The sequence below is a fragment of the Acipenser ruthenus genome, chromosome 2, assembly GCF_902713425.1.
Source record: "Acipenser ruthenus chromosome 2, fAciRut3.2 maternal haplotype, whole genome shotgun sequence".
In the NCBI taxonomy this organism is placed as follows: domain Eukaryota; kingdom Metazoa; phylum Chordata; class Actinopteri; order Acipenseriformes; family Acipenseridae; genus Acipenser; species Acipenser ruthenus.
Genome location: NC_081190.1, coordinates 107,500,974 through 107,526,535, shown reverse-complemented (window position 1 = coordinate 107,526,535; position 25,562 = coordinate 107,500,974). Strand labels below are relative to the sequence as shown.

General features: G+C 42.2%; 1 protein-coding gene across 3 annotated transcripts in view; it reads left to right on the top strand.

Annotated features, from left to right (window-relative positions):
* Positions 1-455: 455 nt before the first annotated feature.
* The window catches only part of LOC117408620 (protein FAM184B-like), a 30,372-nt gene continuing 5,265 nt past the window's right edge, over positions 456-25,562 (top strand). The window contains exons 1-11 of one of the 3 annotated variants that reach the window (XR_004545401.3): positions 456-779; positions 12,579-13,391; positions 19,030-19,165; positions 20,482-20,633; positions 21,602-21,808; positions 21,988-22,086; positions 23,196-23,324; positions 23,500-23,621; positions 23,807-23,957; positions 24,332-24,535; positions 24,825-24,978. Coding sequence is in view for 2 of the 3 variants with exons in the window: in XM_034013779.3 (XP_033869670.2) it covers positions 642-779; positions 12,579-13,391; positions 19,030-19,165; positions 20,482-20,633; positions 21,602-21,808; positions 21,988-22,086; positions 23,196-23,324; positions 23,500-23,621; positions 23,807-23,957; positions 24,332-24,535; positions 24,825-24,978 (2,305 nt within the window). In the remaining variant the exon portion in view is untranslated. The remainder of the gene's footprint in view (positions 780-12,578; positions 13,392-19,029; positions 19,166-20,481; positions 20,634-21,601; positions 21,809-21,987; positions 22,087-23,195; positions 23,325-23,499; positions 23,622-23,806; positions 23,958-24,331; positions 24,536-24,824; positions 24,979-25,562) is intronic. The other 2 variants (XM_034013779.3, XM_034013781.3) reach the window with 2 other exon arrangements.

Here is a 25,562-nt window from a genome sequence, read left to right as displayed (position 1 = left end):
TGATGTTTGCTCAGATGCTTTCTGCATTTCACACAGGTAATGTGTGCCTTAGTATCTGCTTGAAGGGCAAAAGTTGCACCTTGCACGTTTTTTGCAAATGCCAGTTGCTGCAGCCAGAGATGCACCGGCTCCTTCTGCCTGAACATTCCAGATAGAGCAATTACTGCAGGTGCGCTTCATCAATGAGGGGTATCACTAGTGCCCACCCTATCCTGGATAATGCTGTGTTGACACAGTTGCCAGCATTACACATTGCATTATAAACCTGCCCCAGCTGAAAAACGAGACGTATAATTAGGTGGCAAAAAAGCTCTCTAAAAATCAGGGCTAAATGTTAACTAATAATAATACTAACGACCACAGACGTCTACTTAAAAAAAGTGCATAACCTCACTGACAGATCGATGTCTCTCCCTCTGGAATGTGTAGCTGACGACTGGCAGCCAATGTGAGAAACTGTGAAAGAAAAAAAAAAACCCTTCACTTGCGCATGTTCTCCTTCATTCACACTGTCACATCGCTGCCTGAGAGGGATTTTTACAATGGACATCTGCTGAAAGACCACGAAAACGTTCGTATGTCGTTTTTGCACATTGGATGCATCTGTTTCTATGCAAGGGATGTGTTTTTAAGCAAAGGCTATGGCTTCTTCTGGCTCCATATCGCAGCCCGGAGGAACCTGCAACGGCACTCCTGGAGATCAGGCTAACATTGAGCAGGAATTCTATGACTATCAGATGCATATGAAAATGTGCAAAAAGATTGCACAATTGACAAAGGTAGGGTTAAACAAGCTGCAAAATCGTGATTGTGCATTTTTAAAACTACTTAACCTGACTGGTTTACACAAATTATATAATGATAATTCCTCTGGCACTGGAATTTAAATTGGTTTGTACAATTTGGCCGCACTCTTAATAACCTGCGTTTAAAAAATAAACAAACGGCATTGATTTAGTCTAAACAACGTCGAGACAAAGTATTCATGCAAAGGCCGTTAAAGGGCATGTTATTGATGCAGCATGAAGTTCGGGTTGTGTGCACTGTATGAGGTTTAAAAGCACCGTTATGATGTCACGCAGTTGATTGATTTGGGACAGTAGATATTCAACAGCAGATGCAAACTGTCTTGGGCAAAGTCTCAAAGCACATAACATGTTTTTATTTCTATTTAGAGGCAACAAGCTGTCCATCTTTGATAATAAGTTAATCACTGTTTAAGTTAGCAACTGTCCATGAAGAGTCCTAGTTAACGAAGGAGGCAGTGGCAAGAACCTGGGTACACAAGCAAGGGAAGGCTTCCTGTAGTGAAGAGTAGTGATCGTTTCGTGCTGGATATTGTTTGCGGTGCAATTACTGCATGAATGTTGTGACCCCTTTTTCAGATTAGGAAAAAAAAAGTCATGTATATATTGTTTATTAATTTTTGTTTATGACGATACTTTGGGTTTGTAAAATCTGTTTTGTATTGAAAACATGCTACACAAAATACGTACAAGTTTGTTTTGTTTTATTAGCATGTAATTAGGCTGTAACTTTAGCTAATCAACTCAACAATTATGTAAGTAAAAACACATGCAAATATGGGCTGTCAAATTAAATATCCTAAAGCTTCGGTATGTGTCATGTTTAGGTTTGCCCTAAAAAATAAACTGTTGGTGTATGTTTATAAATGACACTATTTCATAGTTTACCCATCTGTGCACTGAAATATAGTTTTAGTCTCCATTGTTTCGCTTTGTTTGGTATTAGTATCAGTTTTAGATGTGTTCTTGTGTGGGGTACTCCTATACCCTAGGTCCCTTGATTACTCAAGTGCACCCAACAATGCTGAACTTGCACCCTGATGGCGATGGCTACTGATAAGACCATACTGCACCCGTCCGCCATGCCAGAATTGGGCATGAATGGTTTGAGGAGCATGACAGAGACGTCAGGCATATTGCAAAACCAGCGCCATCCCTGGATCTCAATCCAATTGAGCATGTTTGGATTTACTCCAATGCATTCTAATTCATGATCCTAGTACCTCTCTGCACTACTTGTTAGTTTATGTCCCTCCAGACAAGTCCCAGCACCTTGTGCAGTCTATGCCTAGGTGAGACATACGCACAGACAGCCTGCCTCCACTAATCCCTGACAGGGTATGCATCCCCAGCAGTGGGGGGAGCATGTTTAGTAGCTGGAAGAAAACGCGAATTGATTTGCATGGGATTAAAACCCAGCTGTCCTCAGAGTTGGTCAAAAGCAGAGGATGTCTAGTAACCTCCCAGACGTGGATTCGTTTTCATCAACGAAAGTCGGTAAATTCAAAATGAAATGTGATGTTGTGGCTAGAGAAGGCGCTTTTGTGCATGATTTGTAAAAAAACAAACCGGGTGTAAATAACTCATTTCGTTGTTACTTCTTTTCCAAAGGCTAGAATAACCAATGCTTCCCTTGAGTATTTCCAATATCTTCAAATGCACCATTAATCAAAGCATCAATTTTTTAAGATTATGTTTTGTATTGTCGCCCGTCTCCAATTTGGTTATGCACAATCATAGTGTTTTACTGAGCTGGAGAATCTCAGGATAGAATTGGGAACCTAAAATGTCTCATGCATTTTACCATGTGTTGCTATGTGTTCCTTTCCTCTTAAATGAAAGTCATTAATTAAATCAGACAATCACTAATTTGCCTATTTGGACAATTTTCCCAGAGTTTCAGTTACATTGGTTTCATTTCATATGTACAACAAATCCAAACTACAAAAGCAATTTGCACACTACTGTACAGTAGGAAAAAATATGCTGGTATCAATATGGCGAAAGATAAACTGCAAGTATATATCCATGTGACTCCCTTAATCTGTTAAACACCATGATAACAACAGATGTTTATTTTTTGAACACCGCAATGTCCCATCCTATGCAAAATTCTGGATGAGCAACACCAGGTGGGGTTTTATAAGCCATGGAGACATGCTGTGTGCTACCCAGACTTATGTCGTCTGTCAATAAAAATATCTGTTTCTAATATAAACGTTGTAAGAACCGTGGTGCCACTGCTGAAATTTATGTGACATTTAGCTGGAAACTTGAGGCTTAAGGAAACAGAAGTAATGGAAAACTGTAAATGGACATGGTGTAAAAAAAGGGGTAGCATCCCATAGCTATTTTTAGTCAAATCATAAGAGAGGGTTTGGTGGCACAGTTGGCTAATGTACTAGCCTTTCACCTCTGGCCTGGGTTCAAATACAGCTTAGGTCATAGGTGAAATAAGTCTTTCACAAAACCACCATACAATTTGTCTCAATTAACAGTTAACAACTTCGCTGGCTGTAAGTAAAATAAATGCAACATATTAAGCAGGCAGTAACCCTGCAGTCAACACATTTTGAGCTGTATGATCACAGGACAGCAGAGCCTCTGTATTGCACGCTCTGGTGGACAGTATGTGGATGCTTGAAGTGACCCAGCCATTGAGAACAGTACACTTAACTCGTGTTGATGTGTGGCATTCCTTTACTGTGCAGCTGTTGTGTTTGTTGTTGAGAAAATGTGTTTCAGAAAAGTTAAAAAAAGTTGAGAGGCACAGAAGATTGCTGGTATTTCACAAAGCATTTACCCTTCGTCAGCAGTATAAGAAATGGACTTAAACATGAAGGTTAAGCGGTTTCAGCTAAGCTGTGCCTGCATGTATTGTATTAGGAAGCTGGGAATGTTCACTGGATCTCAGAAAGTTATAAATGTAATGAAAGCAGGGTAAGCTCAACTATCTTAGCGTGTATTTGGCTGCCTAGATATAAAAGACCGGGACCCAGCGCCTTAAAGCGATGAGCTTGTCTGGGAGTTACTGTACGGCTCACAGAGCTGGCTGGGTTGTTTTTATTACGTTACTTTTTTCAGGTTTCTGTAGTTGTGCTGCCACTCCCACAAGCCCAACAGTCTACAGTTGACATCCCTGTTTACACTTTCTCCAATGACTTTCAAAGAAATAAGGTTAAAAACATGGCATTCTGCTTCACATTATTTGCACAGAAAAGCTCATTTTAAATGTGGTACACACAGTATGCAGAAGTTGCTTATTAAGTAGTTATACCTTGACAGACTTGAATTATTTATCATCTTGCTGCTCTGTATACAGAATACCTTGTCTAATGATGCAAATCAGCTGACGCCCACTAAAATTAAACACTGAAGTGCCTGGTGTGTTTGAAGCAGCAAGACACATCACACTTCCCTGATCTTCAGAACTGAGAGTATAATTCATTTTTTTTGTTATGCCTGTTACACAAATGGCCATTTCCACATGCCATTATATGAAACTGCAGTTATAAATCAAATATTTGACCTTTTTCCAAAAGTTTGTTCACAGAATAATGAGACTAAGGGTTACTTATAGCATGAATATTGAATTATTAATATTATTAATCTTGTAAGTTACTGACTGAAGTAACTTATAAGATCTGTGTAATGGATATTATACTGTATGTTTTTACTACAAAACTGATCCCAGATACGTATATACAAACCTCCTCTTTTTATGAGAGTTGCTCAGCCAAGGGGAATTTGAAATCTTACAAAGGTGAGGTACAATGCTTTAACAACTGTTTAGAACATTTTTTTTATTTCAAATCACACTCCATTTTGCAATGTTTTTAAAAACCCTGTTTTAACCCACATATAATTACAAATTATTTATTGTGCTCATATTTTCATTTTAACAAAGTCCACATCCCCCGCCCTTTCCCCACCCATATATATCACAGCTTAGCTGTGTAGGAAATGGTATGTATTATTATTATTATTATTATTATTATTATTATTATTATTTAGCAGATGCCCTTATCCAGGATGACTTACAGCTGTTACAAAGTATCCCATTACAAAGTATCCTATTACAAAGTGTCACATTGTAGATCTTATCAGTTATAGAATACAGTAAAATCAGTAGTAAGTAAGAGCAAATTGAAATGAGAGAAAATAAAAAGTTACAGTAAATAATAACGTTTGAGAGCGATTACGAGTAATAGCAGTTAAACTTACAAATATTTGCTTATAAGAGTAAATTCCATTAAGAGTAAGTAGTAAGTACAATAAATGGATAAGAACGATTTTAAATAAGAGCAATTACAAAAAAAATGTGAATATGGTTGCTTTTAAGAGTACAATCAAGTACAAGATACAGAAAATATAATTGTGATTGAGAGCAGTAGTTAAATACAGCAAAGTGCGGAGCAGTTAAGTGCAAGTAAAGCTGATGCAAGGACTGATACAGGTGGGTGCCATATAGCAGTATAGTCGAGAGTTGAGGTTTACAGATGCTGTCTGAACAGGTGTGTCTTGAGGATGCGCCGGAAGGTGGTCAGGGACTGAGCAGTCTTGATATCTGGGAGTAGGTCATTCCACCACTGAAGGGCAAGGGTGGAGAAGGAGTGGGCTCTGGAGGCAGGGGAGCTGAGGGGGTGTAGGGAGAAATAATGGTCTGGAGGTAGGTCAAGACCGCAATAGGCTAGAACAAGAGTTTTGAATTGGATGCAAGTTTTGAATTGGAGGGAGCCAGTGGAGGAAGCAGAGCAGCAAAGTAGCATGGAAGAAACAAGGAAGGCAAAAGATACGGAGAGAGGCAGAGTGTTGAAAGAGCTGGAGCGGACGGATAGTGGAAGCTGGGAGGCCGGCCAAGAGGGAGTTGCAGTAGTCAAGGCAGGACAGTACCAGAGCCTGAACTAGGAGCTGCGTGGAGTAGTCGGTGAGGAAGGGGTGAATTCTGTATATGTTGCTGAGGAAGAAGCGACAGGAGCGCGCCAGAGTAGAGATGTGCTGAGAGTAGGAGAGGGAGGGGTTGAGGGGGACACCGAGGTTCTTGGTGGATGAGGATGGAGAGAGGGCAGTGGATTCAAGAGGAATAAGAGAGATCAGTGGTGGGGGAGGAAGCAGGGGGGCAGAAAATGCTGTCTGATTTGGAGAGGTTGAGTTTAAGATGATGCGAGTGCATCCAGGAGGAGATGGCTGAGAGACAGGTAGATACAGGAGGAGATATGGGAGTCATAGAGGGGGGAAAGGAGAGGAAGATCTGGGCATTATCAGCATAGAGATGATATGAGAAGCCATAGGAGGAGATGAGAGTTATGCATTCTGCTCATTCTGTAATGACAAAATAACAAATTGTTGTTCACAAGGACTTTCATGTAATTGCACAGTAGTTACCAAATAAGAGCAATATTCATTTTTAATTACCCAGTGTAGTGACAATTTCTTTCACAGTTAAATATTATTTTGACACTAAGAATTTTAAGGATGAGTAAAATATTTTCTCATAAGGAGAGGGGGATAGAAACATAAATGAACTTAAAATTCCTGCACTGCATTCACTTGACAAGAGAAATGTGTAGTGTCTCCTCACAGCAATTTTAACATCAACAGCAATGAATCCTTTTATGGGGGGGACAGAGCTGTTTTTGTACTGTGTTGCAAATAACAAGCATCAAATGGACAATTAAACATATACTGTAAGGTAAAGTGAGTACAGTTAAGATTCTTAGAATACTGAGCCCCTACCCTTTCAATCTAGTTAGCTTAATACAAAAAGTATACAATTCCATGGTAAGTTACAAAACTGAGATAGAAACAACTACAGGGCAATATCGTTTCACTAAGGGCAGTATTTTTTCCTGTTGATCGCCCCGCATCTTTTTTATTTATTTTTTTGCTGCCGTACTCATCAAGTTTTTTGCTGGAAAAAATACCATGATCTAAAATACATAATTATACCACCACCAGTTAACATGCAGTATTTTACTATGCGCTAACATAGGTTTCTGTTACGTTTACCATGCAGTAAAAACACTACCACCCTTTAGCGAATGAGCCCCCTTGCATTATATTATTTAGTTGTTTGTTTTTTGTTTTGTTAAAGTACTGTTCGGTCTGGCTGTCAGTGCACTGGAAAGACAACAGCAGAATAGGATGTTGACATCACTTTCACAGAAACTCTCTTTTGTTCTACGATAGTAAATTTAGGCTCAGGCGTTCAAGATCATACCACCTGTCTCTTCTTGTAAACAACTGAAGAATCTTACAGTAGATTATCAGTTTGTCCGCCAGGTAAATGAGAAGCATAGACAGCAGCTGTTGGAGGCAGACAATGGCTTCTTGTTTTTAAGTGCACTGGTCCTTTTATAAACTTCTTAAACAGAGTAAGTGTGATTCATTTATCCACATCAGCACCAAGCAATAAACAGAACAAAAACACTGAGTTAATCCTAACAAGCACTTTTAGTAGCAAGTAGACAGCTCTTTGTTAAACTGTGAATCCCCCATCATACCTGTATACAATGCCACTTGTGTAGAAGGACTACTTGTCTTTAATATCCAGTAATCAAAATAGTAATTCACCCTTTATGACCCAGAATGCTTGTGAACATCAGTCTTGGAGATTCTTACTAAGTGCTAAAAAGAAACTTTGCTTATTAGTATGTTAGGGCAAACGTTTTCACGAGGAGTCTTTGTCAGTGTGTCTTATAGAATCAATAAATGATAATGGACATATTGTGGTTGGTGGGTGCCACTAATGCATTACTAGTGCATGCCTGTAACCATTACGTTTTGTAAAGATGTGTTAATGGTAGTACCACCTAACTGCTAACTCCTGCTCTTTCATTCCCATGGCGCCCTATTGAACCATTCTCCTGACATACAGTAGATACTTGTTTACTGAACTGTCCAACTTTTTAGTATTCTTGTATATTTTGAATTTTGAATCATCTGAAATGGGGTCTCTTCAGTGGATCTAAATGGTGGGAGATATAAATACTGCCATCCTTTAAATCAATTTGATTTTGATTCTGAAGAACAGCTGCCGGGGAATCCCTCAAGCATAGCTTGTTCCAAGTCATTGCATACATTTACACCAACTAAAGACCCCAAGGGGTTGTTAGCAGATACCAAAGACATTGCTTGCCTGTTCGTCTAAATTTAATACAACTGAACAGTATAGTATAGCCAAGATGCTTTCAGTCTGTAACTTGCAGGTGAGCTGGTGCTACTTCAAGGTAGACATACCAATCTAGTAAAATGGAAACGCCTAGCGGTAAAGCCACCAGTTTAAACTGGTTCAAACTCAAATCCTGGATAGAAGGCTGATGGAAAGTCGAGATAAACAATGATCCAAGTAGAAACTGTAAGAAAGAATTATACATAAAACACAATAGTAGTGATAAAGTATTAGATCATTCTGGTTTGGACTCTCAACCTTGACGTATACATTGTGTACAGTATATCTTGAATATATTGTAGGAGGAATGCAATGAGTTATTGATAAATCTTGTTTCTCCACCTTGTCCTTGAATCCTTTTGAACTGTATTTGCCTGAAAGCTGGGGCTTAACCCATTTTTGGGAACTAACCTTAAACACCTAGAACTTCCGTGAGACCTTCCCAACTCTGCTAAGCTTCTGAGTCCGAATCCAAGTTGCAAAAATCTGAAGAAAATGGATGTTCTAGTAAAGATTTGGAGTAAATAGTGTTGAGAATATATCCCCATGTGTACAATATACATAATGTACAATATAATTAAACATAATTTGTGGATTATAAGAGTAGTTATTTAGCAATTGAAGTAAGGTATTTTAAAAAGACTTCATAACAATAATGTTACATTAGGTTTTAGTGACTGCTGTGTACTTTTGTGAAGATGTGTCTACAACCATAAATGATGTGTGAAATACAGAAAGTATCTTATGGTACTAATACTGACCTTTGAGTGTGCTGAGTTGTGAGGCTTGGCTGTCTTACAAGAAATAATGCATTTCAACTAGATGCACTGCTATTTTGGCTCTGTTGTTAGGGGGCCACGAAGACAGGGTTAGTGCATTGGCAATTAGTCACAGACAGAAAGGCGACATCTAAAGTGACATTAGGGCATGGGAGATGAATGAGTTGTTGCTTTTAAAGCCTGTAATAGTATATGACGTCCGGGAAAGAGTGCAACAGCCACTACTGTTTTTATTCCTTGTGTCTGAAACCTGTCACAGTATAACACTGACATGAACATGATCCCTGACTGCAACTGTTAAATGTTTCTGCCAGGTTTACTTTCTCTGAAAATGGGACAAGGCTTCTCATACTGCAGTTTTAGCAGTTTCTGGGTGTCAGCTTGTAATTGATGCTTGGGGAATGACACTTTAAATATCTGCAACCCTATTTGCAGTGTAGGGTGTACAGTATGTGAATTGATGTCTAGCTCAAAATAGCATGAATGAAAGAATACAATATAATATAATATATTTTGGTTTTTTTGTTGTTTTTTTAATGTGTCTCTTACAGTAAAGTATATTGATGTAATTGTTGACAGTTCCACTTTTGGGAAGGGTATTTATGTGCTGCTAAAGTCTGGTGGTCTGCATTCCAATAGCTTATGACCAGAAGCTTACACTTACCATATTAAAGATAAGCAAAAAGACGTCTCTCAGAGAGAACACACACAAAAAAGAAAAAGTCACTGCAGTTACTGAAATTGTGCGAGTTGGCTTGCTGAAGTGTTAATGTTTGCAAGAACATGTGAACTTTAAACATTTAATAGATGTGCAGTACTCAGAAACAAAGTTCAATCACAATATTGCTCTTTTAAACAATCACTTTAGAAACGATGCAGACTTTCAACCAGTACTGACTAAGATATTGTGGGCCGCATTTTGTACCTGACTAAATTGACTGATGTTATGCATTTTCTTAGGCAGGTGTAGTCAAGGTATAGCCCTGATTTTCATAAGTGACAATAGGGCTTATGCATCAAACTCAAGCTGCTCCAAGCAACATAGCATTTAGACCTGTAAATATAGCTGTGGTTTTCCAGACCTGTAGTATTAGGTCTACATTGACAATGCAGAGTATCAATTAGTTTGGTTGGGGGCTCGATCCATAATGGCCCCCCCTGAGTTCAGCTTTGGTGTACTACTATTCCAGCAACAGCCAGGAGACTTTCTAGATCAGTGGTGGCCAATACACCGAGTACTGAGATCAATGGACTCTGCCATCCACCAACAATAAAGTGAACAAGAGTACAATAATGTAAAACCCTTTTGACCAGTTGTGATTATCTGGCTATAAGCCAGTGGGATACGTGGAAAAAAAAAAAAAAAAAAAAATTCAAACATTAATGCTTTAAGAAAGGACAAAAAAAATACTTAATACAAACAAATTGAAAAGTAAGCATTTTTTTTTTATCCGAGGAAAAGGAAGTCCTGAAAGCTGCTTTGCTAACAACCTTAAAGGGTACATAAGGACTTTTTTAATTTTATTGTGTTACATGCTCCCATGCACCTGCATGGACCTCTCAGAACTACATTTCCCATCATCCTCCTGCTCACATATTTAACTGAGATGGATTTACCAGTGAACAGGAGGATGATGGGAAATGTAGTTCTGAGAGGTCCATACGGGTACATGGGAAGCCATCTTGAGGCAGGGAATGCAATGTAAAAGTTTAAAAAAGTGGTCAAAATGTCAAAAAAATTTTAAAACAATACACACACCTTACATAAACAGTTGTAGCAACACATGGGAACATGTAACACAATACAATAAAAAGGTCCTTATGTACCCTTTAAAGCTAGCCAACGTGATAATTTCTGTTTCATTCATTGTTGTTTTTAGTATTGCCTGCTGAGTAATCAACTGCTGTTTCAAGCTGGTGATTTTAACAGCCTGTTCAGCAGATCCAAGTGGAAATGTTTGCAAAACCAGCATGACACGTGATCATATGACGCTTCAGGTTATCCGCATGAGCCATACTCAAACTTGCGTTGCACGGTGAACAGAAATGCTTGTCGTTCAGTTCTACAATGGCAAATTCCAGCTCCCATCTTTCATTAATGTTACGCTTTGGCACCAGCTTCACCTTCTTCGAAACAGCTGGGTCATATATATTGTTTTAATTGCGAGTCTATATTTAATTAAATGTTTTATATACAAACAACATAGAAATATTGTATATTATATTTGTACAGTATTTTTAAACAAACTCTTGCTGTCGCTCACCGGGGGTGAACAGTAGGGGTCACAAATTCCAAGTACAGTATCTGGCACCCACTTATCATAACAGCTTTCTAATTCCTGTGACTGGAGGTGAGAAGTGTGCCCTGTGGTTGCAAATACGTTACATTTTGCTGTGGAAGATACAGTTTTTGCATTAGCCGTCGTGGTTGTTTTGAACACCAGTATGGCCGCGCCGTGCTGTGATGACGTCACATAAAAACCCTCAAGCCAGTTCATTGAGGGATAAGTTGGTTGCTGGGCACCCATTGTCATGCCCCATATGAGGCCATTAGATCCTTATGCTTTCTCATTATTGTTGCTTAACACAGCTTTGACACATCACATCACCACATACATTTGCATACATTGCAGACTGTTCTCTAATATTTTGGCCAGTTGGTGTATGTCCCTTTGTCTGTCTTTCTCTGTCTATAAATAGACCTCCCAAATTGCCCTGTATCAAAAGCTGTTCATTTTAAACTAGACTGTTTCCGCTACAGCTGGTAGGTAATGGGGCATCAATCTGTGCAGTCTGAGCCGTGCCATGGTTCCCGGCTGCTTTAAGTGATTACAAAAGTAAACTTTTTACAAATGCATTTATCAAGCATCCCTTGTAAGATGTGTGTACAGTACATTCATTTGTTTATGTGCAAAATTAATTGCTTAAGACTATTTGTTGCACTCATTTTAAACATTGTTAGGTAACTAGGAGACATTTATAGTTTTCGCTTTATGTTGCAAAATACAACCGCAATGTCCTTGACTACAGCATTACCACAATACCTACTGTATATCATAAACATAAATTGCAAATATAGACAAACTTGAAGGCTGATGTCCTTTTTGCACGAGACACCAGCTTCAGTAGGATGGAAACATACCTGAATTTAGTTGAATTAGTGCTTTGGCATCCTCAGGGCAGCAGGGTGTGATTATTATTTTAATTGTATTACCAGGAAATTATGCATAATGCATAGAACCCCAAGTGACACATAAATCAGGCCATAAGTCAGGAAATCACTTAGATTATGTGTCAGAAGAATATCAGTAATACAGACATGATTGATTTTGGCACATATTTATTTACAGAGAAGACTTACATTATATCCAAAAACAGTATTCTTGTTCAGGATTGTGTGCTAGCCGAATCCTACAGATGAATTTGAAATTTGGATTACTTTCACATGCACATAAACTGCAATATAATTGTAAAAAAAATAAATAAATAAATAAATTCAAATTTATCTGCAACTGAGGCTTTTTTAACTAAATACTGTTTGGATCTAGTTACAGATTTTGGAAACACCATCCAGAACTTAACTTCCCTAAACTTCTAGCATGACTGACACTGGGCATCTATGCTGTATCAAAAATGGAAGAGGGGGCCAAGGACTGAGGGAGAAATGGAGACTGAACTGCTTCCTCAACCTTCCAAAAACTGGCAGAGCTGGCAAATCTCCTACTGCTCCCTACCAAGTGAAAGTTGACTTAGCTAAAAAAAAAAAAAAGAATGAATTTTAAAAGCAGTAAAAAAAACTAAATTCCTTCTTATGTTTTTCAGGTGATTTACGTACTGAACAACAAATGCGATGAGCACGAGTTGACGCTGCAGGCCCTGCGGGATGCCCACGAGGAGGAGATACAGCACATCATGGAGGAGATGCAGGGGAAGATCCAGCAGTACAAGAGCCGAGTGGGGGAGGAGATGGACCTGAGACAGCGGCTGCAGGCCCTGGATGAGGCTCTGGAGCAGCACAAGCTGCGTAAGGAAGAGGCGCTCGCTGACTTCAATGCATACAGGCGTCAAACAGAGGAGCGGGAACTGAGAACTGAGACGGAGCACGCAGAGCGCATCATGTCCCTGTCCAAGGAGATGCTGGACATGAAAAAGAACTTTGAGAACAAGCTCCAGAACTTCGACCAGCTGAAGGAACAGCTGGAACAGGACAAGGAGAAGGCCGTGACCGAGCTGGAGAGAGTGAGCCAGGAGTCCTTGAGCTTGCAGGACGAGTGCCAGGTGCTGCGGAGGAGCAGCGTGGACGAGAGGGGACGGCTGGAGGAGATGTGCAACTCCAAGACGCAGGCTCTGTGGGAGGAGGTGGAGGAGCTCAGGACTGAGAAGCTCAAGCTGACAGAGGAGTGCAGTCACAATATCTGCAGCCTGAAGGCCGAACACGAGGAACAGCAGAAGGCCCTGAAGAGGACTCTGCAGCAGTCAATGACTGATACACTGAAACAGTGGCAGCAGCAGGAGCTGGAACAGAGGAAAGCCCTGCAGCAAAAACTAAAGAGAACGGAGGGGGAACTGGATGCTAAAGGTCAGAGGTTAAATGACTGCAAGAGACATGCGGTCAAACTACAGGAGAGGATACAGGTAGAATGAACTTATAGTGGTTACTTGTATGGTATTTATTTTCGTGTTTTCAGGTAGATCTTTGTACACACATTTGTAAAAGTCAAAGCATAGTAGATACTGCCAGGCCTATAGATATAAACTCATATATACTCATATGACTTTACATTTACATTTGTGCTGCCTGTTGTACTGATTAGATCCTAATGTTTACGCAATACGAATGGAGGATGTGCACAGTTTATTTTTAAAAACTGCTCCCTCATTTAAAAATGAGAACAGCTGTTTACAAATGGCAAACAGCTAAGAGGAGTCAGAACCATTTCTACAAGTTACAGTTCAAATTACAGGTTGATTCAGACTTCCAAAAGCCATCATTAAAAGTGTTGTTTGAGAAATGACTCCCGCAGAGTGGCATACCTCAGACGCAGTATCTCATTGCCACCGGGTTTCTGTTCAGACATGTTTCACAGCTGGTGAGAATGATTGACTAATGACAGGTTCGCAGACAGAGTGAGCTGGTGGCTGAACCCACTTACTCTGCTGCTGTAACTATTGGATCACATTTTTTATTGCATTTGTTGAATGGTAGCTGATGATGGGGTTTATTTTTATGATCTAAATAGGAGCGGATCTTTATACCACCACTTTCAAATGTTTACTGACATTTTGCAGTCCCTCTTTCTACTGTAAGGATAATGTGTTTAGTAATGTTATTAAGGGGGTCGATGCAGTATATTAACCCTGGGAAGGGTTCATATAGAGATATAGAGATCCTCCACTTTTCAGACAAATTGCTATCTTTTCATATACATTTGCAATGGGCTTGTGGCAATGTGCCCCGCCCCTGTGTGCATTTCTGTGTTGCGTGTGGTGTGTTAATGTTGGTGTATAGAGATGGCTGCACGGGATATAAATGGGTGTGTGCAGCACGAGTTATTTAAAATGTATAATTGTATTTAGGCACGAGGATGGCACATCACTTCACGTGCATTTAAAGTATTTAATATGTGAGCACGAGGTTGCACATAATTAATTCACGTGCTGGGATTCAAGTGAATAATTAATTAGTAATTTAATCCCGCCAACAACAGTGTATATAGATGCACTTTTTACTCACTCGGGGTTGTGCGTTCGTGAGTGGAGAATGGGTGAGAGAGGAGATATTTAACAATTGCTACTACGTGTACTTGTTTGTGTCTGGTTTCACTCGTTTGTCTGTTTAATTTCTGTTCGTTTTGGCTACTGTGCCGTTTTTATTTTACAAAGTGTTTTTGTGTTTGTTAAAACCTTTTATTTTCCCGTAATTAATAAACCGCGCAGCAGCGCTTTCATTCACTATATCACTCGTAGTGTTGTGTGTTCATTTCCTGGTTCTGACGACTCCACTCAGCCAGACTGTCACATATGGTGTCAAGAACGGGATGACAGCGACCCCAAGCGTCAGACCAGGGAAAGTGCATTTTTTTGTTGGTGTCCTTTTGGGGGAAAAAAAATGGATTACAAATATTGTTTGGGGGAAAAAAAAATAAGGAAATGGAAGGCTGGAGAGACGGCTGCCGGGACCTGGAGGACCTCCTCGGGGGCCTCGAGGACCAAGGCTGGTGCCCTGCCTGTGGGGTCTATGGACACACGGTGGCGATCTGCCTCTTCCAAGGTGAGGAGGAGGAACCAGCCCAGGAAAGGTAGGGAGAAGGAGTATGAAGAGAAGGGGGAAAGGAAAGTTGCAACAGTAACCACAGCAACAGCAGGAGGAGGTCGGAGATGGTGGCTGGGAGGGATTTTTAAAGAACCTCACGGCAGAGTTATGCCCTGGCTGTGGGGCTTATGGGCACACTTTAGCCATATGCCCCACGCAGTATGAAGAGGAGGAACCAGTGCCCAGACAGGGGGACCGCTAGCATCCAGCGCCCAGATGGGGGGACCGCGAGCGTCCAGCGCCCAGACGGGAGGACCGCGAGCGTCCAGCGCCCAGAGGGACCACCAGCAGAGGGAAAATGCCTGCTGTCCCCATCTCCACCAGCAGAGGGAAAATGCCTGCTGTCCCCATCTCCTCCAGCAGAGGAAGAGTGCCTGCTGTCTCCACTTCCACCAGTAGAGGGTGAATGCCTGCTGGGTCCACTTCCCCCAGCAGTGGGTGAATGCCTGCTGGTATCACTTCCACCAGCAGAGGGTGAATGCCTGCTGGTATCACTTCCCCCACCGTCACCATCACGAGGAGAGGAGCCAGAGCTGCTTCTGCCTCCACCATAACCACCAGCAGAGGGAGCATGCCTGCTGTCCCCATCACAACCAGCAGAGGAAGAATGCCTGCTGTCCCCATCACAACCAGCAGAGGAAGAATGTCTGCTGGTTTCCCTATCACAACCAGCAGAGGAAGAATGCCTGCTGGTTTCCCCATCACAACCAGCAGAGGAAGAATGCCTGCTGGTTTCCCCTTCCGAGACAGAGGGAGAACCGCACCCGTCCCCTGCAAGTGAGGTAGAGCCGCACCAGTCCCCTGCAAGAGCCGGAGACTACACGCTGCTCCCACCTCCGTCGCCAGGAGACTACACGCTTCTCCCACCTCCGTCGCCAGGAGACTACACGCTGCTCCCACCTCCGTCGTCAGGAGACTACATGCTGCTTCCACCTCCACCGCCAGGAGCAGAGCAGCAGGAGCTGCCTCTGCCTCCACCACCTCAACCGCTTCCACCTGGAGCAGAGCAGCAGGAGCTGCCTCTGCCTCCACCACCTCAACCGCTTCCACCAGGAGGAGAGCAGCAGGAGCTGCCTCTGCCTCCACCACTTCAACCGCTTCCACCAGGAGGAGAGCAGCAGGAGCTGCCTCTGCCTCCGCCACCTCCAGGAGCAGAGCAGCAGGAGCTGCTTCTGCCTCCACCTCAAGGAGCAGAGCAGCAGGAGCTGCCTCTGCCGCCGCCACCTCCACCAGCAGAGGGTGAATACCTGCCTGCTTGCTGCTCCCACTTCCACCACCAGAGGAGCTGCAGCTGAGTTTCACACCACCCATGGATGCCTGCCTTGCACCACCCACGGATGCCTGCCTCGCTTCGCCCAAGGATGCCAGTCTTGCATCGCCTGGGGCTGCCTGGTGCTCCGCATCGCCTGGGGCTGCCTGGTGCTCCGCATCGCCTGGGGCTGCCTGTTGCTCCGCATCGCAGCAGGAAGTACTGTGGCCGGAGTCCCACCAAGGGCGGCTGCCGGCCATGACGAAGGGGGAGGAAGTCCGGAGACCACCAACCCCAGCAGCAGTTTCATTGCCGGAGATCATGGGGGAGGTCAGGAGACCTGCTCCCACTGCAGCACTTGCGCTGCAGGAGATACTGTGGCCGGAGCCCTGGAAGAGGGAGCTGCCGGCTATGAAGAAGGGGGGAGGTCAGGAGACCACCCCCCAAGCAGCCTTTCCGCTGCCAGGACTACCCCGGCTGGAGGAGCCAGACTGGGGACTATTAATGTCTCTGCTGACAGCATTTCTGCTGTCAGCTGGGAAGCTGCCGGAATTGCCACCAGCAGCAGAAGAGTGGCAGGAGTGTGCCACCCCGCTGTCAGCATTGCTGCTGACAGCCTTACGACCCATGGGCCCCTTGGAGCCTCCAGTTCTGGCCCAGGACTTTGTGCTGGACTTTTGGGCTTTTAAGGGGGGAGGTGGCCGTTGAGGCCATGTGTGCTGCGCACAAGAGGGGGTATATGTGGCAATGTGCCCCGCCCCTGTGTGCATTTCTGTGTTGTATGTTGCGTGTGTTAATGTTGGTGTATAAAGATGGCTGCACGGGATATAAATGGGTGTGTGCAGCACCAGTTATTTAAAATGTATAATTGTATTTAGGCACGAGGATGGCACATCACTTCACGTGCATTTAAAGTATTTAATATGTGAGCACGAGGTCTCTCATTTCATATTTTCTCTAATTTTAAGCGTGTAATTTTTTTGTTAGCCTAGGTACTGATTAAGTCCCGCGCAAAGCCGTCGGCTCTCCCCATCCCTTCCCCGGGATTCAGTCCCTTGTTGCGGCTAAAGGCTGCTACACACCGGACGGGATGCAGCAAGTGGAACTGTGCAGCCATGCGTCAAAATGGATAGAACCTATACTTTTGATAAGTATCTTTCACACCACACGGCGGCACTGGAGAGGCACTGGAGCCACACAAAATAAATACGATTGAATCCTATTTTTTGCGGTTTGACTTGCGTCAACTAGGGCATTGAGCAGTCAGAGAACAGCTTCAATGCACGTGGTGCAGCAGAGTGAAGCAGAGCCGGTATCAGTGACTCGCTCCTGGTACTAGGGCCGGGCCAGTACCGGTGACCCGTTTACGTTACCGTGGTCAGTACCAGTGACCCATTTTTGGTATCAAGGTCGGTACCAGGGCACTCCTGCCGGTACCAGTCGGTACCAAAGCCGGTACCAGTGACCTGGTCAGTACCAGAGCCTGTACCAGTGACCTGGTCAGTACCAAAGTAGGTACCATACACCTTTATTGCTACCAAGGTTGGTACCAGTCATCTGGTTCATACAGAATCGGTACCAGTGGCCCTGTTTTTCTGGTTTGACACCAAGACCATTACCAGTACTCCATTCTTTTGCACTCTGTGTACACAACAGTTTTTAGCACAAGTCCGCTCACTGTTTGTTCTTGTGCGCATACATTGCACGGCTGAACTGATTATTCAACCTTGCACCATGCCTGGGTTTCATCTTTTTTATTATTTTTATTATTATTTATTTCTTAGCAGACACCCTTATCCAGGGCCATTTACAATTGCTACAAAATATCACAGTACAAAGTATCACATTATAAAATATCACATTACAGAATATCATAATACAGATAAGAGCGGTTATGAAGGTACAATATGAAATTCAAGTAAAAGCGAGTATGACTAAGAGCAGTTAAAACTTGTAGTAAATATTTTCTTATATGAGTCCAGTAAGAACACGTAGTAAGTATGATAAATGGATGAGAATGATTTCAGATAAGTGCAATTACAAAAAACGTGAGTACGGTTATCTATAAGAGTAAAATCAAATACAAGATACAGTAAGTAGTTATAGTTAGGAGCAGTAGTTGAATCTGGCAAGGTGTGGAGCAGTTCAGTGCAAGTACAAGCTGATACAAGTACTGGTACAATAGGATGCCATATAGCCCAGTATGGTCGAGAGTTGAGGTTTACAGATGCTGTTTGAACAGGTGTGTCTTGAGGAGGCGCCAGAAGATGGTCAGGGACTGAGCAGTCCTGATATCTTGGGTAGATCGTTCCACAACTGAGGGGCAAAGGTGGAGAAGGAGTCGGCTCTAGAGGTGGGAGAGCGGAGGGGGGTACAGCTAGTCTGCCGGAGGTGGAGGAGCGGAGGGGTTGAGAGGAGGTTGTAGGGAGAAATGATAGTGTGGAGATAGGAGGGAGCAGAAAAGTCAAGACAGCGAAAGGCGTGTACAAGAGTTTTGAATTGGATGCGAGCAGCAATAGGGAGCCAGCGCAGAGAGTGGAGCAGCAGTGTAGTGTGGGAGAAACAAGGAAGGGGACCCAGGGTTATGATAATTAATAGCCGTTTTGTTTAACTCCTCTGCTTTGGTGGTACCAAATTGGTACATCAAAATATACAAAGATTATGTAAATATAAGGATTTTCAATGCTAACCCCTGACTTGTTGTTCATCAGGAATTGGAAACGCAGCTTCAGGAAGCACGTTGCAAGGTTTCTGAGGCCGTCGCCAACATGAGGAAATCAGAGGAGGAGCTGTCAGTGGCTAAAGAGCGGCTCATACTGCAGGAGAATGAGATACTGAATAAATCAGGTGAATCGAAACCCTACTAACCTGCTGTGGCAAAGTGGTTGCTGATTATGAACAGGTGCAGAGGTGATGCAGTGCAGGAATAAACAGACAGAGATTTGTAATCCGGTTTGGAAAATGGTCGTTTTATTTTTGTTTATAATCCAGGTCTGGTGACCAAATAATAATAAACTCCGGTTATACACAGCGATGTGTAAAACACGGAGAACAGTAACAGGGATTGCAGCCCTAAACAATAAACACAGTATCTCTCCCACAATATACAACCATGGTCACCAGTCCTGGGTGCGTGTTGTAGTGCTCGTGGTGGGTGATACAGTTTAAAGAGTGACAAACACTGCAGTGCTGTTCCGGGTTCAGTGCTGGCTCTTAGCGACAGCTCCGGAACATGTTAGCCGTCTATAAACACACAAGTAACAACTATAGACAAAACAAACAAAACACTCATGATTCATAATACACAGTGCACAGGTTCTTCCTGGTCTATTTCAAAACCAAAACGAAGGAAAAGATTTACAATTCTCCGGCCCTTTTATTCGATTATGCATGACCCCTTGGTAAACGATTTCAGCTGACTCTATTGCCTGCAGCTGCTACCTCGTTTACCTTCCGGGTCAATACGTTCCTGCAACGGAGTCTTGCCTTCTTCCAGGCTGACTGACTTTCCGACCCAGGAAATGAACTGTCAGGCCAACCCATCCAAAGCCTTTCCCTTTCGCTACTTAGCGCCCTCACAGGCCGGGAGGGAGATTTACAACCAGAACTCATTATATTTCTGTCACACCTGGATACACTAAACAAACAATGAGATGTGCAAATAGTGTGAGGAAACAGGACACTGTGAAACATGTAAAGACCAAAGAAAACAATTAGTCATTCAAGTATTCAAGCTGAAATATTACTAAGATTTTAACAACCTAAATGCACTGTAGCTTGATGAGAGGAAGAAGAGCACAGGACAGAATTGAGCTGCTATATGAAGAGCACAGGACAGAATTTTAAATACTTAAATATCACAGTAATTGACTTTCATAGGGATACCCTGTTTCTCCACCTGTTGGCAAATGTATGAACAGCTTTCTGTAAAGAATATACCAGAATATACTTTCATGTCATATAAATTCATATTGCAGATACAAAAAAAATACATTCTTACTATATCTTTATATTACTAGAAAATCTACCATCTATGTTTATGACTGCCTGACTATATCTTTAATGCAGCTCTGGTCATTTGAAGTTCTGTGTACTGTGTATATACTGTAGATGTTGTGAGGCAGGTGCAGATGTAACTCTCACCTTTTTATAAACCGAAACAGAGGAGCTCATGACTCACTGCTCGTCTCAGAACAAGGCGTCTGCCGAGGTGGAAGAGTTAAGATGTCAGGTGTTGCAGTTGCAGAAGCATATTAGGGAGCTGGAGCAGAAGAGCAATGGAAAGAACAATGAGCACGCCCAGCAAGTGAAACAGGTAGAGTTGTGATTTCACAATGAGCACGCCCAGCAAGTGAAACAGGTAGAGTTGTGATTTCACAATGAGCACGCCCAGCAAGTGAAACAGGTAGAGTTGTGATTTCACAATGAGCATGCCCAGCAAGTGAAACAGGTAGAGTTGTGATTTCACAATGAGCACGCCCAGCAAGTGAAACAGGTAGAGTTGTGATTTCACAATGAGCATGCCCAGCAAGTGAAACAGGTAGAGTTGTGATTTCACAATGAGCACGCCCAGCAAGTGAAACAGGTAGAGTTGTGATTTCACAATGAGCACGCCCAGCAAGTGAAACAGGTAGAGTTGTGATTTCACAATGAGCATGCCCAGCAAGTGAAACAGGTAGAGTTGTGATTTCACAATGAGCATGCCCAGCAAGTGAGACAGGTAGAGTTGTGATTTCACAATGAGCACGCCCAGCAAGTGAGACAGGTAGAGTTGTGATTTCACAATGAGCACGCCCAGCAAGTGAAACAGGTAGAGTTGTGATTTCACAATGAGCACGCCCAGCAAGTGAGACAGGTAGAGTTGTGATTTCACAATGAGCACGCCCAGCAAGTGAAACAGGTAGAGTTGTGATTTCACAATGAGCACGCCCAGCAAGTGAAACAGGTAGAGTTGTGATTTCACAATGAGCACGCCCAGCAAGTGAGACAGGTAGAGTTGTGATTTCACAATGAGCACGCCCAGCAAGTGAAACAGGTAGAGTTGTGATTTCACAATGAGCACGCCCAGCAAGTGAAACAGGTAGAGTTGTGATTTCACAATGAGCATGCCCAGCAAGTGAAACAGGTAGAGTTGTGTTTTCAGCTTTCTCGTTGAGAACTTGTGTGATAAAATATTCCTGAAAATCTACTACAATCATGTCCTGCCATCCATATTTATACTGACAATTTGGAGTCAGCTGAGCTCCATGAGATCGCATGCACTCACCTGGCGTTGGTTTGCAGCATGCGCAGGCTGTTGCTGTGCAGAAGCAGGACCTCCAGCAAACACACAAAGAAGAGCTCCGGAAATGGAAGCGTCAGTCTGATGAGGAGAAGACACGATTGAAAGAGCAGCTGATGAAGGCCTTGGAGGAGGTTATGCGGAAACATGCAGTGGAGCTCAAGTCAGTGCAGACTTCCATGGAAACTGAGAGACGGAAGATACAGAAGGTGGGATCGCTTCCTTTCAGTGTAGTAACTCCTAGTTCCTAGCACGTTTACAGTGTGTCTGTGTCTACCACTCTGTTGCTTCATGTTGTCCTACTTCATCATATGTCTTCTGCCCTTTAACAGAAGGGTCATTTAAAGTGTGTGGTTTTAAACAAATGGATGACTCTCACTCTTTGCAGGATCTCCAAACCCAAGTGGAAAAAATGGAGAATGAGAGAAAACAGCTGGAGAAAGAGAAAGCTGTCCTTTCCAGCAAACTCCAGGAATCCATCAATGAGGTAATGCGTCCGAATTTCTCTCATTATCCGACAGAAATAACTCCTAACAGAATTGTCTTAATTTAATTAGATTTGTTGTAAGGTCATTCCTTCCTATTTAATATCAGTCATATAAATGAAGTACACATGTAGTTATCGACACCTCAATAAAAAATGATTTATAATAAAAAATAATTAATCTGCATGTTGTCCCAAATGAACTTCTCTACGGCTGACCAGATTGTGGATGATTACTCACACTCTCAGCCTGTCAAAAGCATAGCACAATGGGATCTGTGGACAGCCACACATGTTAAACATTCAACGTTGCAAACAGCTTTGTTCTTGTATAATTGTTTTAACCAATGATGCCACCATAGCCCATTCTGTACGAATAGGGAGAGAGGCTATCAAGAGCAGTCTGTACATGTTGTTAATGTTAAAAGATTGCTTTTGTGTTTGACTACTTTTCAGTTATTATGGGTTTCCTCATTAATAATGCTACTGATTGATGTCATATACTACAAACAATTATATTGGAGATATATCAGTTCTATAGAAATACATATTGTTTGCCACTTCAGCACCATGGTTTTTTTAACCTGGCCCATATGCTACATATGATTGATGTGTGTAAAGAATATACAGCTGCCACTTGATTATCCAAAACTGGATTTTTTTTTGTGTCACCAAGAAAGTAAAACCTTGATAATCTGAAACATCTGATTTACAGGTGGAAATTTGGATAAAATAGTGTCTGTATTTCATGGTCTACAGTAACTCACTGGACTGACCTATCCTATTCAGACTGGCCTAAAAATGTAATTCCCTTAGTCAGCAATGCTTCTATATGTATGAGATCATGTGATGTGACCTGCGGTGCAATAGACCTATGGAAACTGTGTGCGAAAACAGGCTAGCGATGTTTACAACGTATTGTGACAACGTGCTACAGTGTCCAGAATCACAGAAATCTTCAGCGCAGATTCCACTCAAACAGTGCAGCTCACTTTGGTTTAACTCTCTTCTGCACGTTTAACAAAAAATAAAACTATTTGCTAGCTTGTCCAAAAAAAAGAGAAACGATGTTATTGCAGTATATACATATAACCTTTCACGTGGTTGTTCAGGTTTCCAGCCTGGAGAGTCTAATGCAACAGAGAGAGAACAGCTGTGAGCAAAAGGCTCCCTTTAGCAAGTCCAGCGAGAGGCTGAGGGAAGAGCTGGAGGAGTCGCGCCTCGCTGTCTCAGAGTTAAAGGTAAAACCATTTTTAATATTGCTAAACCTGGAAAGGAATTGCTGTGTTTTTCTGTTACATTGTCTGCAGGAGTACTAAAAAGAAAATAATGAAAGTTATTTTTATTTTTATCACTAATGTAACTCTTATGATTGGTCATGTGTTTTGGATCATCTTTCACCTCTCTTAATTGAAGGAGGAATTGGAGCAACAGAAAGAAAAGTATAAAAAAGGGATATCCGATTTGGAAATGGAAAACCGAAAAAACAGAGACCAGATTTTAGGACAGATCGAGGCAAAATATAAAGAAAAAATAAGGTATGTGTACGCAAAATTAGGAAACGAGAACCAACGTTTTTTCAAATGATGCATTATGTTTAGATTTACGATTTTCAAAACGGTATCCTGCTAATCTGGTGATCTCTATAACGGATAAGCCAGTTGTTGGTACATGCTATTAAGAAGCTCACACCAGTGAAATGAGCTCTCTCTCTCTCTTTAAGGCTTGAGTGTGACCGGCTTTGCGAGCGCTTGGAAAAAGAGCATGCAGAAAAACAGCTCTCTGCTCTGAATCACATGCAGAAAGAGAAAGAGAGTGAAATCCGGAAGATCAATGAGGAATGGCAAAGGGAAATTGAAGAGCTGCAATCACAGGTACAAGATAACAGTGTAGCCCCAATACTGAGCCTGTCTGTAAGAAGAATAATCAGTCATCCTGTTGCAGATTGCAGATGTAATGTAGCATAACAGTTTATTAGTGGCATGATGAAGAGTACTTTCCTTAAATTTGAATGAAATAACGATATATAGTAGTTGAAATATTTGTGAGTGCCTTAAAGATATTTAAAACCTTTTTTGTAGACCCCATAGATTATACTAACCATTGTCTGTTATTAATAACTATTGTATTTCGCCTCTGTCAAACTATCTATCTATCTTTCTGAGAGTTTTATAAAGTGGTGCATTTCCTTTATTTTACCTCGTATAACATGTCTAAAGGCTTTCTGTTCTGGAATTTTTTTATTAAGCACGTTGATCAGAAGTTTGAATCAAGTCAGCTAGTTTCCCAAGATGCTTTGCAGAAGCTGGAAGCCCAGTTCATCAAAGAAAAGGAAATACTGGAGCAGGAACTCCAGGACAGTCTTAAACTGAACCGAAACTTGAAAGCCCAGCTGGATGCAGCAAATCAACAGACACTAAAACATGCTGAGAACACAAATCAGCAGCTGAAGGTAGGCATTCCTAACATCCTCTTTCATTAAAGTAAGAATCAAAGGGCATCATTTTAATTCGGATTGTTTTTCAAATAGCTGATTCTGTAGATAAAGAAGTCCTTTATGATTAAATTGGGTCACCCAGTTGCTCACTTAGTAAAGGCACAGCTGTGGGGTGTGCAGGGGGAGTCTGGACACATTGAAAAATACAAAATGTATAAAATCCTTCTAGTCTGGAGGTTTTGGAGGATAAAGATGAAGTGTGGGTGATGATGCGTTGTAATGCAGCCTGGCTCTGTTTGTGCAGGAGGCTGAGGAGCGTCTGCAGAAACAGCAGGATGAGAAGCTCCAGGAGGAGCAGCAGAGGCACAGGCTGGCCCTAAAGTCTCTGGAAGAGAAGGCTAGCGAAGGGATAGTGGCAGAGAGACAACACATGGAGAAGCAGCAGAGATCTCTCCTGGGTAACTCACTGAAGAATTTGACATGTTAATATTAAAACACCAAAGACCGGTTAACTTGCATCTCATTTCCAGCACAAACCTGAAAGTGCAAGTCAGGGGTGCAAATCTGGCGCTATGGTGCTAGATTCTAGCGCCAGGGTACCTCATATAGCGCCAGCAACATTACATTCTGACACCAGTAGACAGGTTTGATTTTTTTATTTATTTCTTTGTGATCAAATTTTTATTTTGAAAGTGATTTAATAAATTGAAATGGATCAGATGGTGATTAGGGTTTTTGGAAGCACAGCATAGATTATCGCAAACAGTATCCCAGCAAATGTCTACATTTGCAGAAGTTATGTCCCTATTCCAAATAGCATCAATCGCCAGTGGCTTATAGAGGCTGTTAAGCAATGTACTCTCAAAAGTCCTCAGCGCTTCCTGCTGTTTGTTTAATGCATTTTCTGCTCTCTTTTGCCACCTGGTGGCAGAACTAATTAAGTGCAGCTGATTTAAACATGCTTGCAAAGCTGAAATTTTTTTACATTATTGCACTGCGAGAGTATCACGACGATAGTATCGCGACGATAGTACCGCGACGA